This window comes from Amblyomma maculatum, unplaced genomic scaffold, assembly GCF_055883805.1.
Source record: "Amblyomma maculatum isolate TAMU_Amacu unplaced genomic scaffold, ASM5588380v1 scaffold_13, whole genome shotgun sequence".
NCBI classification, from domain to species: domain Eukaryota; kingdom Metazoa; phylum Arthropoda; class Arachnida; order Ixodida; family Ixodidae; genus Amblyomma; species Amblyomma maculatum.
Window position 1 is genome coordinate 20,567,169 of NW_028146738.1, and position 15,699 is coordinate 20,582,867.

The 15,699-nt window shown below is 43.9% G+C and overlaps 1 protein-coding gene and 1 long non-coding RNA gene across 2 annotated transcripts; one reads left to right on the forward strand and one right to left on the reverse strand.

Moving 5' to 3' along the window:
* The first annotated feature begins 4,448 nt into the window (after positions 1-4,448).
* LOC146172316 (uncharacterized) lies at positions 4,449-8,253 on the forward strand. Its single transcript, XM_084586007.1, has 3 exons — positions 4,449-5,040; positions 7,524-7,725; positions 8,084-8,253. Exons 1-3 carry the CDS (start codon positions 4,997-4,999, stop codon positions 8,147-8,149), a joined length of 312 nt encoding a protein of 103 aa, XP_084442133.1. The 5' UTR covers positions 4,449-4,996; the 3' UTR covers positions 8,150-8,253.
* Positions 8,254-10,394: 2,141 nt separating this feature from the next.
* On the reverse strand, positions 10,395-14,054 carry LOC146172317 (uncharacterized). The gene is made up of 3 exons (XR_014702569.1): positions 13,949-14,054; positions 13,650-13,715; positions 10,395-10,644 (listed from the first exon to the last, which is right to left on the reverse strand). It is a non-coding gene; the product is annotated as an uncharacterized LOC146172317 (long non-coding RNA).
* Between the last annotated feature and the right edge of the window lie 1,645 nt (positions 14,055-15,699).

A 15,699-nucleotide genomic window follows, 5' to 3' on the forward strand; every position in this document is an offset into this window, starting at 1 on the left:
TCAGGGAACGAGCATATCAGGGAAGGAGCATAGCAATTTATTTTTGATTATGATTGCTATACAAATAAAATAGTCAACGAAATATGCACATTTCAGTGTTCTGCAGTTCAGTTCAGTTCAGGCGTTCAGTCGTGTCCGACTCTTCGTGACCCTATGGACCATGTCACGCCACGCTTTCCGGTCTCTCACTATCTTCTTAACATCACATAGCTTCATCTGCAATGCCTCGAGAATGCCATCTAACCATCGCGTTCGCTGCCTACCCCTTCTCCGGCGACCCTCAACCTTTCCCAACATCAAATCTTTCTCCAGCGACTCCTCTCTTCTCATCAGATGACCAAAGTAGCTGAGCTTTAACTTTAGAATTTGACCCTCCAATGAGCAGTCAGGGTTTATGGTCGACAATATCGACTGATTTGATCTTCTGGCAGTCCAAGGGACTCTTAAGAGTCTTCGCCAGCACCACAATTCAAACGCGTCAATTCTTCGGCGGTCAGCCTTTTTCACAGTCCAACTCTCGCATCCATACATCACAACTGGAAAGACCATAGCACGGGTTATACGGATCTTGGTTGGCAGACTAATGTCTCTGCTCTTTACTAGGCGGTCAAGGCTAACCATTGCTCTCTTTCCCAGAAGCAGGCGTCTCCTAATTTCATGGCTGCAGTCTCCTTCCGAGGTAATCTTGGCGCCCAAGAACAGAAAATCTGTCACAGCTTCCACTTCTTGTCCATTGATGCTCCAGGACTTGATAGGGCAAGACGCCATGATCTTCGTCTTTTTAATGTTCAGTTTAAGCCCAAACTTCTCACTCTCTTCTTGTACGCGCATCAGAAGTCTCTTGAGTTCCACTTCACTTTCTGCCATTAAAGTGGTATCATCCGCATATCTAAGGTTGTTGATACGTTTTCCAGCAATCTTCACTCCAGCTGAAGACTCGTCCAGACTGGCCTTCCTCATGATGCACTCTGCATATAGGTTAAATAGGCAGGGCGACAGTATGCAGCCTTGCCTCACCCCTTTCTCAATCGGAAACCAATCAGTAAGACCATGCCCAGTTCTGACTGTGGCCTCTTGCCCTTCATAAAGGTTCCTGAGGAGACAGATGAGGTGAATTGGAACTCCCATCTCTCGGAGAGCTTGCCACAATCTGCTGTGATCTACGCAGTCAAACGCTTTCGCATAATCAATAAAGCAGAAGTAAATGGGTTTCTGGAACTCTCTTGCTTTTTCCATGATCCAGCGAAGGTTGGCAATTTGGTCTCTAGTTCCTCTGCCCTTGCGAAACCCAGCTTGCACGTCCGGAAGCTCCCGATCCACATACTGCTGCAGCCTACCTTGCAGGATTTTTAACATCACCTTGCTAGCATGCGAAATAAGCGCGATCGTGCGGTAGTTGGAACAATCTTTGGCACTGCCTTTCTTTGGAATGGGGATGTAAACTGACCTCCTCCAATCCTGTGGCCACTGCAGGGTTGTCCAAACCTTTTGACATAATGTATGCAGTGTGTTAACAGCGTCGTGGTTGAGGTTTTGAAGCAACTCAGCTGGAATACCATCAATTCCGCTTGCTTTGTTCTTAGCAAGGCTGGCTAAGGCCCATTCAACTTCACTCTTCAGGATGCCCGGCTCGAGATCAGTAATCACAACCGTCCTATGTTGGGATTGCACATCCGGGTCCTTCTTGTACAGTTCTTCTGTGTATTCCTGCCACCTCTTCTTTATCTCTGAGGCTTCAGTGAGGTCCTTGCCTCGTTTGTCCTTTATCACGCCCAGCTTAGCACAGAAGCTTTCTTTGATATCTTTGATTGTCTTATACAGAGCTCTTGTGTTTCTTAATTGGCTGTTGTCCTCAACTGCTTGACACTGTATGTTCAGGAAGGCATTCTTATCTCTCCTTGCTATTTTCTGAAAATCCGCATTGAGAACCTTGTATCTTTCTCTTTCCCCCATACCTTTTGCCATCCTCCTTTCCTCAGCTATTTGCAAAGCCTCTTCAGATAACCAGTTTGCTTTTTTGCATTTCTTTTGCTTTGGAACTACCTTAGTAGCAACTTCTTGTATTATATCACGAACATCAGTCCACATCTCTTCGGGCTCTTTGTCTTCTAGATCTAATTCTTGAAATCGATTCCTCACTTCCACAGCATATTCTAATGGAATCTGATCCAGATCATACCTGAAAGGCCTTCTAGTTTTCTGCGTTTTCCTCAATCGAAGCTTAATTTTGGCAACAAGAAGCTGATGATCGGTGCCACAATCGGCCCCAGGCCTTGTTTTTACTGCTTGTATAGCGCTTCTCCATCTCTGCCGGCAAATAATATAATCGATCTGATTCCTGTACAGACCGTCCGGTGAAATCCATGTGTACAGGCGCCTCTTGTGCTGTTGAAAATGAGTATTCGCTATGGTCAGGTTGTTTTCTTGACAGAACTCTACTAGCCTCTGCCCAGCTTCATTTGGCTCACCAAGACCGAACTTGCCTGTAATTCCGGATATTTCTTCACTCCCGACCTTAGCATTCCAGTCTCCTATGAGAAAAACGACGTCTGATGATGGGGTGCGGTCTAAAAGGCATTGTAGGTCCGCATAAAATCTCTCAACGTCAGCTTCTTCAGCAGCAGTGGTCGGTGCATAGACTTGGATAACTGTTATGTTGAAAGGGTGACCTTGGATCCGAAGTGAAATCATTCGGTCGTTTTTGGGGTTGTACCCTAGCACTGCTTTGCCCATTCTTCTGTTTACTATGAGAGCGACCCCATTCCTTCTCTTGGATTCGTGCCCACAATAAAAGACATAATGGTCGCCGGAGTTAAATTCTCCCATTCCGGTCCACTTGAGCTCGCTGATACCCAAGATATCAATGTTCAATCTGTCCATTTCTCGCTTGACGATATCCAGTTTACCTTGCGTCATAGATCTTACATTCCATGTTGCTATGTGATATATCTCCTTGCAACATCGGACTTTCCGGTCGCTTCCCGACACATCCACAACTGAGCGTCCTTTTGGCTTTAGCCCAGCCGCTTCATTCGTCCTGGAGCTACTAGGAATCGCCCTTTGTTCATCCCCAGTAACATGTGGGACGCCTTCCAACCTGGGGGGCTCATCTTCCGGCGCCATATCGATAATGGTATTGTGACTGGCCATAGGGTTTTCTTGGCAGGAAATACTGGAGTGGGTTGCCATTACCTTCTCCAGTGAATCACATTTTGTCAGAACTCTCTGCCGTGACCTGTCTATCTTGGGTGGCCCTACACAGCAGAGCTCACGACTTCATCGAGTTTCGCAAGCCCCTCCGCCACGACAAGGCAGTGATCCATGAAGGGGCAGGTGTTGTTCTGCAGGTGTTGTTAATTAACATCAACATCATTATCAGCCTGATTACAATTAAATAAATGAGGATAATATAAGAATAAAACTGCTCGATACTTCTTGAGAATCCGAGCCCGGCTCGTATTTATAATCATAAAGACCATCGCTCCAGTCCGCAGTCGAAGGTTCCGCGCAGTCAGCCATCCGAAAGTAACCGCGCGCATGGAGAGCGCACTTTCGGTTGCCCGCACAACGGAGAGAAATGGCACATTGTGAAATCAAGATGACAGACGGGGATGGCAAGAGGCTAAAACAACCTCCTTTGCTGCTGTGCTGCTGCCAGCCGCAAGCAAGGGCGCGGCAAGAGAGCGAAAGCAGCAATCGAGTCATGTGTCGACCTATTGGAGAGGCAACGGCGCGAGCCCCTGAACGTGACCTGTCGTAGCAGACACGCCAACAGAAAATAAATAAAAACCTGCAAACATGTGCCGGATGGCAGACCAACCCTTGAACCCGTAACCGCACGCACGCGCCGCGAAACGCGCGAACATGATCGCTTAGCGCGATAGATTAGCGCGCGCGGAGCGACCTCGCCCCCCCCAGCAAAGGTGGCGGGGGTTGGCGATTAACTCTAGAGTTGGCGCGGTCCACCGTGGCGCGATCGCTCCTGGTCGCTCCATACTCTTCTGCACTATATACGTATTAACACAACGCGGGTCGAAAATACCAACTTGTAGAAAGATTTGAGAGATGGCGCAGCTTGTTCAAGTGCACCAGCTTCGCGCTCAGGCGCGGAATTTTGAACGCGCGATAGAGAACGTACCGGAACTTCGGTGACACTAGAGAGATTTAGCTTACCGGAGACGTATTACGTCTCCCGGAGACGTACAGACGTAGACGTATCGGACGCCTACTGCGCATGCGTGAAAATTGATTTAGACGTATTCGGCTGACACCGGGCAAAACACGTTTTAGCTGTACGTATCGCCCATACGTAAGACGTATCGCTAGACGTACATGCAGATGATGATGATGGCTATCCAATAAAAAAAAAAGTTACAAGTTATTTGTAATAAATACTTCAAATAATGTCACAAAAAGTCACATGCAGATCCCCCGAAGTCATCATGTTGACGTGTTAGCTGTGTTTCGAATAATTATTAATTTGAGCTCACTTTTAACCACTATGCCACCTGCAGCAAGCCTGAACAATCCAAGCCTAGTTGCATTAAATCCGTTTGTTTTGGTGCTCGCATGGAGGAAGAAAACAACTGCTCGTGTTTGCTGGTGTTCGGTCGTGTGCTAGAATTTGCTCCTGCTATCGGTGCAACCTGCCCATGTTACGTTACATCATGCCGACAGCATCCTTCACCCTTCACGACAGGCAGCTTTTAAGCACCATATATCATGGGATGAAATTGAAGACATGCATAGATTTCAACGGGAGCGCGATATTCCAAAGCCTCGAAGGAACTTACGTGAGCGTGGTACCCTTCAACATCGGCGCCAACAACAACACAGTGTTCAACAGGATTTTTAGATTCTAGAAAGAGGATTTCGGAGAGCTGCAGTTAGCCCTCCTAATTCCAAATGAGGTCATCAGTGCGCAGCGTGTCGGAGTCTCCGGCTCCGAGGCACCTTGGCACAGCTCGCTTTTTACTTCGGTCATCTACTCTACGATATGACAAGTGGCTTGATCTGCAAGCTCTTCAGCGATTCTCCGAGGTAAGTAGCGCATGGTGTAGTGGCTGTGGTGGCTTGACGGTTACAAGCCAAATTATTGATAGCAGTGCTTTCTGTGTCAAATAAATATGCCCGCCGAAACATGTAAAGCAAAGCTGACTGGCTGTGGCGTTTCAGTAGTCATCTTTGAATGCGAATTAGCGCTAATCCTGAGGTTCAGAGCTTATCAAAACAGTCTAACACTTGTGCGACCGCTTATAGCGCTTTCAAATTTAAAAAAAAAAAAAAAGGCCGGAGCGGATTTAAAGCGATAAATTCCTTGTGAGAAGCGGGGCGGGATGTCGTATCATCCCGCGTGCACACTGCTACGCACTCTCGCGCTACTCATTGCACATCATCCCCATCAGCTTCCATGTGTGCATGAACGCTACCGAGCCTTCTACTCGATATAACTACGTAAAAACCCTACCATTTTGTAGTCGAAAGGCACCAGCGCTCATGCTCCTAGGGATGATGGCATGGGGCCAATGCTCTGGCGCGTAACGGCGTTGTGTCGTTTCTAGCAGGCGAGCAGTTTTGGCTACTGTAAAACATAATATACATTAACGATTGCAGTTGACTCGTGCCCAGTCACCGAACGTCTGCTGTAATCATTCAGTTTTTTTTTTATTTTTTTATTATTATTATTTTTTTTTTACGTCAATTAACTTAGGCACACTTGTGCAAAGGCATATATGGTTGTAGAGCTTTGGGAAGGTGCTCTCTTGTCGACATCGAATTTAGTGAAACTGTTTAACGTCCCGAATGCAACCAGTGCTATGCTGCTTTTCGATCTTGCCTACTAGCACAGCATAAGGTCATCAACATAAACACTAGCACACTTACAAGTCAATATTTTTTTTATTAAATTAGGGAAGTCCACGGAAACACAAACTGAGAAATACGCAAAAGGTTGTTATCAGCACAAGTTATTTTTTAATTTGCTTCATGTATTAGAAATACTCAACACAGAAATTTTATAAAATTTTATGCAATAATTTAAACAATGTAAGCAATTTTGGATTTGGCCCTTATCGATATGAAAATCTATATTTGACCCTACTTTGACTGAAAATTTTTTTCAGAGTCATTTCTAGTCTGTTTGTGAAAATAATACCTGTAAATGATCATACTGTGAATACAGCTGATGAAGAGTTGTAATATTCATTGTCACACAATCAGCAGCACTGATTTGCTCTAAAGTGAGCAAATAAATGCTTAGTGGGCTTCTGCTTCAAGCAAAGATGTGAGGCTATTTTCTATTGGTAGAAATTAGTTGGAATGTGTTTAATGAAGAGCTATTTTAATTCAGTGCACCATTGTATTGCCGGGGAATGGTAGATGCACATAGGATGCAAAGCGACAAGACAGCGGCAAATATTGTTGTTTCTTGCCAGTTTCGGCTATTTGCTTATGTTGCTAAATGCAGAAAGCCGCTGCCAACAGGCTAAACTGAATGTAGTCTTTTATAAGTTATTTTGCGAGCTTTATGCACAAACTGCTTCGTCTGCTGCAGGCCTATGTTCCCAGTGTTTTTATCTTCTGGCTTCAGATTTTCCTGTGATCTCTTCGTATCCTAGACAGTGATAAGGAAGTAGCTATGGAGAAGCAGTAATTGAATTTACACTCGCAGTAGTCCACCCTATCATGCTAAAGCTGAGAAAGAAAGCTGTCAAGAATAAAATAGATTTGGCTCATTTCCATCTGCACATCAGCAGAATCTGGCTCATTTTTGATTTGGCACATGATTTCTGTGAAATTCCTGGTCTTTATTTACATCCTTACTGTCTCAAATCGTTTGCAAAAGTGAGATGTATATATGATCTTTCAATTACAAAAAAAAAAAGAAAATAACCTAGTGTAGGTTTCTGAATTTCGCTTGCTTTGAAAAAAAAAAAAAAATCAAGTGTCGATGATAGCGTTGAAAAAATCCGGGAGCACTGCAGAATCTACACTGCAGAAATGTGAAAATCTAAGCGTTGCTGGTGCACACGATGCATCACGTTTGCTCTCATCATTATGAATTAAATGCACTGTCATTATCATTGCTAATGTCATCACTGCTAATTCCAACTTCATTGTCATCGCTACTGTAGACAAGGAGAATTTTGATGTGTGTTTCACGATCCCGAGCGTTGCACAGTTGGCTAAAGCGCTCGGATGGGGATGCGAGGGATAGAGGTTCGGCTCCCAGCGGAAACAGGATTTCGATTTTTTCTGATGGCATCATCATGACGTCATTTGATTGACAGCTATAGTGTGACCAAAAACGAATGCCGACAGTATGAGCCATTAAAGATTTTCACCTTAAAATTGATGGGCCTGTACGAGGTAACGCTAGTGAACTCGTCCAAAAGCAATGCAATAAGTATTATGCTACGGCACAGTAAAGAAGGTGCACACTGAAAGATTATTTTCTCATGACCACTTTATAGGGACTCTATAAGCGATCGTTGCTTGCAGCCGCTTCAATTTTTCCTCCTCAGGCGGTGCACGCAAAGGAAGGCCCCCGTGCTCAACTGCTGGGGTTTCATCATGGCACAGCAAGGCAAATTTGTCGACCGTCTGTGGCTCAGAAGGAGGACTTCTCTGGGCACAAGTGGAGCCTGTGCAGAAATATCAGGCACTAATGTGTACCAATGCCATAGTCTGCCAGTGGGCCATTTAAAGGCAGGCGTCACGATGCAGGTAAGCCTGTTCAGTCATGTCTTCATTGCAGTAACTAGCTGTAATATGTTTTTCATATTCAGGGGAGTGCATTTCCAAATTAAAGCCTAACATCTCTGCTGCGAAAATTCCACAAGTACTTTTATATTTTTTGAGTGGTTTTTGGGAAAGGGTACTCAATGACCCACCTCATGAAAAACAGCTTTTCATCTGTAAAGAAACGTGGCACTTAAGTATGTGATTGTGGCATTTTATAAATTTGTAGGAAAAAATTGTATCTAAAAACTTGCAACTGTAATTATATCTCATTATACAAAAAGAACAGAGGCACCTGTGTAGACCCGCATTGGTTATATTTTTAATTCTTGTTATCTTTTAGGGATCCTCAAGGAGACGGTGCACTTTGAGAACCTGCAGAAGATCACCATGGGTCATAAATATGTGATCTATAGTGATGCAGCCTACCCCCGATGGCCTCTACTCTACAAGCTGTTTGGAGGTGCCGTACTGCAGCCTCATCATGTTGCCTTCAACAAGGCAATGAGCAGTGTTAGGAAATATGTAGAGGGGGGGTTTGGCAGTGTAGCACGGGATTTTGCTTTTATTGACTATTTCAAGAACCAAACTTTGAGATGGTAACAGATAGGGCGCATGTATAAAGTTGCGCAATGAACTTCTGAACATCTTTGTACAGCTGTCATGTGTCTATGTACTTTGTCTTGTGTCTGCCTCAGTTTGTCAGTACCTTGTGCCTTTTCAGACATAAGTCGGCCTACGTCCTGCGGTAAAAAAATTTGGAACATTTTTTTTTTTTTAGGCTGCCTTTCTCAGTAAAATATAGACAAGCATGGCAAGCAGTGACCTTCATAGTTGAGGCATTTGTCAACAGTCGCAGAATTCATCTCTGTATTCCTTATAGCAATAATTGCAGCATGCAGTGGTGCATATCTTGTAAACAGGGTAAGTGCACTAGGAAACTTGGACATTAGAAACAAGTGGACAGGAGGCTTGCAGACTCACAACTGGATTTACTAAGTAAAGATGACACATATAAAGTGCACAACACCGCATGCTCAACGCTATACTTTTGCTTGCTGTATATATGTCCTCTTTCGGTTAGTAAAATACAGTTGTGAGCCTGTGTACGTTCATGTCCACTTCTGTTTCTGTTGTCCGTGTTTTCTAGAACAGTTGCTCCATTTCCAAGATGAGCATCACTGAATGCAACAATGCTACCCAAAGATTTATGCTGTTCATTTGTTGACGCTGTTATGCCGAGATGCAGCTTTATGAATTTTTTTTTATGCGAGATGCAGCAATATTTATCTCGATTGATTGCAGCAGTGCATGACTACTTTCTCGTTGTTCTCATCTCACAGTGTTCAACATGACATGGTGTGTGCGTGGTGGCGTTTAGGGTGGCGTGTGATAGTGTTCGTGTTCAAATGCAGGGGTTTTTGCCTGAGTGTTGTGTGCAGCGATATGACAGCTTCGGTTTGCCATCTCGCTACTTGGCGAACTGAAAGGACGCGATGACTTTGGTTCGGCGTTGTCTCCCATGCTCCTTTGACTGCGTGACCGTCTACCGGTGAACACCTGACAGCTGCGCTCCGGACCAACGGCTTCACTTGTTCCCAACGCTAACTTCGAACTGTTAGTGGCACGAGATGCTTGTGACCGCAAATATGCACTAGACCACCAGTCTGAACGCTGTACTTGAGTTGTGCTGCGTGGGCCGTCTCTAGTGTTTCACCCGAACGGTTGTGTGTGCATTTGTGTATTGTCTAGATTAAGGAAAGATGGCATCTGAGTTATAAAAGTGTCTGTATGTGTGAAGTGCCATCTGCTTTGGCGAACCACCACAGCTTGTCTTTGTCAGGCCGTCTGACGGCTTCAGTGAGAACCTGTGCTACCAGATGCAAAAAGTGATGATGCCATTTTATGGTTTTTCACTTCATGCTGCTAATTCACAGCTCATGTATTCATTGATCGCATGTGCTGCTAGAGTCATTATTCAGAGTTTTCTGTACACTACTGAATTAATTGTACTCTCATTGAGCTGTCATGTTGTCATCATGCCCGAGACGCTTTGCATTGTAGCCCCATCCAGTAGTGCAGCCAGAGCTCGAGTTTTACCAACGTTGGCATCAACGAATGCCGCAGATGCCCTCTCCCTCTGTTTCTGCACTTTTTTTTTTTCATAAACTAAAGTCGCCTTTGAATCTCCTAGATTTTAACCCTGCAAAACTGTGTCTAGTCAGGCCAATGCTATCACGCATATCTTTCTTTTCTTTTTTTTTTGCAGCTGTGGGTTTCGTGGACCCTGAAAATCACTTCGTGAGCCCTTATTTGAGAAACACTGACCTATGATATGCTTTTAGCAATTACCACTATGTGACGGGACATTTTGAATTTCTTTGGGTGAAGTGGTGACCACAGGCCACTAACAGTGTTTTCAACGTTGTAGCTGAGGCTCACTTGAGAGAGGTTGTGCACATATTTTTTTTTTTCGAGTCATTGCATATGTTTACAATTCTAACAATGCAAATATTTCTTAAAATATGCAATTTAAAATTAGTGTAATGCCCTTTGCAGATAATTTTGGACCTTTATTTGCGAAACTGTAGCCTTAGCTACTTATGCACCATAAAATGCAAGAACAGAAACACACCGACAGCATTTGTGTTGCAAAAATGTATTTGGGATTTATTTGGCAAAGTGAACATGGTCAAGAGAGTTTTGGAGAAAATAAACTGGTGCTATCTGCAATGTGATATAGTGCCAACATAAATAACTTTCATTCTTTCATCAGCGCAATCAGCATCTTGTCAACTGATTGCCAAGATTTCACCAGCTGATCTTCATATGTCCATCTTCACACGGGGCAGTGTTCGTCACCATGTGCTGCATAAAACATCCGTGTTGTATTCTTCTACCTTCCTGGAATGAAAAGGCGCAGTGTTCACAGAAATTACTGTAAAATTAAAGCTGTTATGAGAAAGCTGGAGGTTGTTTAATATTGCTCTCCAGCTGGTATTGCAGTGAATAACTACGCACATGATTATTCATGAAATGTCTGGGCATATGGCATACCCCTATATCATGGCACAGAAGTGCACCAGTCTCCTCTTGTGAATGCACCTATCGGGGGTGGAATTGCCGCTCCATTTGCTCCATTCTGCTCCCAAACTGCTTTTCCTGCTCTATCCTGCTCCAAAATGCAATATTGCTCCAAAACTGCTCCAAACTGGCTGTTTTAATGTTCTACCATCAAATTTAGTGCAACACGCAAACAATATGTCTTTGCACCAGTGGCAAAGATATAACGCATCTAGCACTGGGCTTAATACAAACGAAATTTTTGTAAGGGAAGGAAGCATGTGGCATAATAAATATTTGTTTGTAAGTAAATTTAATATGAGTCACTGGCGATTGGAGATAATTGCAAAAAAACAATGCACTGTGCATGTGCCGTAGCACCTCCTCTCAGCCTTTTGAATCGCCGGTGGAGGGAGAAGCAAGAGCAGCAAGCGAAGCAGATAGGCGCAAACTACTGTGAGTCGTTCGGAAGGAAACTTGTACGACTGGAAAAACCACATGAGTTATTCTAATGGTTGTGGTCTAAGAACAAGCAGGCACTTATCGAGCCTCTTTTTCAGTAACAAGCTTGTCGGGCCTACGGCAGACAAAATCATACTTGAATCGTTATGGGTTGGTACTCCAAAGATGTCACTCACTAGGAAGCGTCTCAAGGGGAATAGGCCATGGTATATAGCAAGTACAAAAGGTTCATGGACAAGCAATTGGGTATTTTGATAATTATGAATCTTAAACTAGAATTTCATGAAAAAAAAAAAGAAAGGAAAAGAAAAGGCAGTGAATTCTCATTGTAGCAATCTACCTGGTGTGATTAATATAGCTGTGAACAGAACTGCACACAGGTTGTAGGGTATATCCCTTGGCACTTGCCCCAAAGGAGAGGAGAATAAACACAAATAGCATGCCTGAGTAATCACCATTTGAACGATTTACAACAGTCACTAACAGTGTTTCACAAGGAAGCCTGCTTTGGCCACTGTTGTTGAAAGTGTTCATCAAAGACATTGCCCACATCGACATATCCATTAAATTTGTCGTACATATATAGGGTGGATCTGGTACATATGATATGGGCGTGTCCAGAAATCTAAAATATAAATCGAGAGACAAAAAATTTTGGGTCGAGCTTACGCCCTGAAACTCTGCTAGGTCTAATCCGACTAGCTGACGTCGCCCATGTCCAAGGACTCCAGGCCGTCATCTTTGCGGATAAGTTGACACCTATCTTGCTCCTGTTGGATATTTATTAGTTTTGCCACCACCACATGCAGATGACTGTTCTATTATGACCGGCACAGATGCAGACACGTTGACAAAGTAAAGCAAAGCCTTCCTGTTAACATTATTGTTGTGGCTTCAATCAAACAAACTTAATATAAATTGCTCAAAGACAACGCTAATTATTTTCCCAGAAAAGAATTTTTTTTTTAATCGTGCTGTCAGCAATGAGAGCCGGAACATTACAATTGTAGGCTCGTAGAGAATACTAAGTGTCACGTTCAACAGCAATCTATACTGGGACTTGCCTGTTGCTGGCATATGCAAAAGACTTTCCATGGTATTTGATGTTATTTTATGTCAGTGAACGCTCCTTCTGATGCTCATTGAAAACAAATTGAATCATTTTTTTACATCAACCAATGCATTAAGACCACAGTGGAGGGTGGAGTAAACAATAATATAATTTTGCCATCCTTTTCTTGAGGATAAATAAAATTCACCAAATGGGTAATTGCGGTAGAAATGTCTCTATAAAATATTACTTCTGAGCTTTTGCGTTGATTACGCACATTATGCTCTTAGGTCATGGTGCAATGTCCTAAGAGCTGGAAATGCATCACGCGTCCAGGCAAACATCACACAAAAGTGTGAAGCCGCAAAAAGAAAAAGCATATGGGAACTCCCCACGCTTTGCCCAATGATGAATACATTCTGGAGAGGGGTGCCTGAGGGCACACTGCACAGGAAGATACGGTGGCTGTTTGGGAGAAGGGACATGGCCATAAATCCATTAGGAGTTGAGTTCTACAGATGCTGTTTTGATCCGCTGTTATGTGACATCAGACATGCCCTGTGTTTTTCTGGCAGACAGACTCCTTGTTCGACTATTGCAACGCTATCGAAGTGAAAAAGGAAGTTTCTATGTCTCCTCGCCTGTTCCCAAGGTATGACTGCAGGAACATTGCTTACCAATACTGTTTGATTGACTCGCTGATTGACCCGGAGAGATGTGCCGTGTTTTATTGGCCAAAGTTCTGTGAGAGGGCTGGATTGATTGTTTAAAGGTTTCTTGTGGAGTAAAAAAAAACAATACTGGCCCTGGGCAAGAGGCTCAATAGTCTATCATTGCTGTGAACTTGCTTTTGACCTTTTGCTGTTAAGACCTTTGAAGTATGTACATAAGTCTGCAGAAGTGCAATCAAATTTCATTGTTTTTGTTCTCTCATCTTCGAAACATCATTCTTCTCTCAAACCGAAGACTCAGTCATGCCACCAAATGGAGTGTAGGTTCAAAACAGTCTGAGACAAGCATAACAATACACAAAGCATTGCGATGGTCTCGTGAGTGTGCACCATGAACATGAAAATTTGTGAATAATTTGTTTTCCTACTCATTTATTTCGTTTATTGCTGCTTTCATAGACCATTGCATTTTGTATAATGCACTGTTGCTGCTGCTGGTCCGTGCATAGATTTGGCATGAATACAAAAGCTAACAACTAGGTTCTAGTGCAGTTGTACTAAGCAGTCTTGAGTTTTAAACTATAGTAAGTTGTTAAGGCATTGAGATAAATAAAACTTTTTACAAATTGGTACTGCTCAAAATAACGTAAATATGTCCTCACCCCTCAGGGGCACTGACTGCAGGCTTGGTGTTGATGGCAGCGGCTCCACACTGTGCAGACTTGTGGCTGTGCCATGGAAGCAAGCAAACAAATGAAAGAAATAATTATTTCTGCAGCCATGAGATCTTGGGCTGTTTTCCGGTGCATAACAACATGCACGAGCTTACTTTAGCACTCTGGCTAAACCTTGTACACAGCAGTAAGAGAATCAAGACTGAACGTTGCAGTGCTTTGTAAATAGCTGTAACATGTTCAACAAGAACATTGAAGAAAGTAATATAAGAAGTGTTGTCGCTTACTATTCCGGGAGTTGTCATGATTGCTTTCATCATCATGAGTCTCTCTGGGCACCATGTCATTCAGGCACTTGCAAGCTCATTTTCATCTGAAAGGGAATAACCATATGAGACACAGATGATTGGTAATTAACTTGCCAACATAATACAGGATCTAATTGTGCAGCTGAAAGTTGTGCCAGGACACTAGAAAAGTGCCACGACGCAGACACTGTTGCCTTCATTCAATGCAATGGTCCTTAACAAGGATCCTTTTTTAATTTTCAGGTGTTTTTATAACACAATGAGCAAACCAGTTCAGCCTCTACTGCGACTTGTAAATGCTAATAGGACTTCCAGTGCCTGAATGTTTTGTCCAACAGCATAAAATATTGGCGCACTTCATTTCACGTGCTGACACAGGGACACAAGTTCATAAGCTTGGAGCAAAAAAAAAATAATAAATGACCTCTTGCAATATTTGGCTTTGGCACTGCATTCAGCATGTGCTGTTAGCTAATGGTGCCAGACAATTGTCTGAGAAGATAAAGTAAATCATCTTGCAAACAATTTTCATTTATTGTGGCTCCTGGTGGCTGTGCACATTTACATGCACATGTAAACAAAAGCAGCTACACGACGTGTATTATATTATGCAACTCGAGCCATGCTCAGCAAAAATGCTGAAATATCATGTATCTAATTCGCACAACGTAAGTGGCTTTTTACTTTGCGCTGCTATTCCCCAGCAATCGACTAGGCGGTGTTCAAACGGGCGGGCCGTATGTATCGTGGGAAAGCATCATCCACCACCACTCCTACTCGGAGCGCACGCGATCGGCAGGCGCCGAGTCACTGCCATTCCGAGCTACTCGAAAGTGCCGTTTTCCTCACATATGATAACTAATTGTTCCGCTCGGACAGTCCGCTGTCCAGTCCGATCGTCTGAACAGAGAAGGTAGTGGGTAGTGACTTACCAGAATCGTTTTTTTTTTTTTTGTTTTTTTTTTCTGACGCTGGATGGCTTGCAAAGGCCTTTGCGAACGCCTTCATTGCGCAGCGGATCCCTAGAAATCGTTGCAACTTCTTTCGACGGCGCCTTCTCCCTGCGCTGTACAGTGTATGTACAGGATGATGGCGATCTCGAGCTACTTGCTGGTCGTCCGCCGCACTGAAACGCTTGCGCATGATGTTTTCTTGGCACGGCCGGGGCAAGGGTATTACAGCATTTGATGACGCCAATGTGAAAACGGGAGAACTATGTGGCCCGTTGCGCACAGCAGCACTCTACAAGCACTCGTAGCACCATCCCATCGGCGCTTGGCTTAGCTTGGCGGCTTGGCTCCATGGCTGCTGAAATCTCGTGAGATCTCGCGAGATTACGGCAAGCTGGACGTCACGCGGCATACGTCTCCGGAGTCATACCGGAGTACGTCTCCAGCGCCTGTACGTATCGGCAGTTTTCACGCATGCGCAGTAGGCGTCCGATACGTCTACGTCTGTACGTCTCCGGGAGACGTAATACGTCTCCGGTAAGCTAAATCTCTCTACTGTGAGGGGACGCGTGAAAACGTACCGGTACGTTGGTGACAGCGAAAGGATTAGTATCACATGCTGCGTGTCGACATCGTTCTCTCGTGAAGCCCATTTTTGGAACTGTTTTCATTCTTAACAATCCACTAACCGTAGGCTTTATATCATCATTTGCAAATATTTTTGCTCGTTAACCGTGTTGTGCCCAGGCTATGAAAATGTGAAATAAACCTTCTACACGA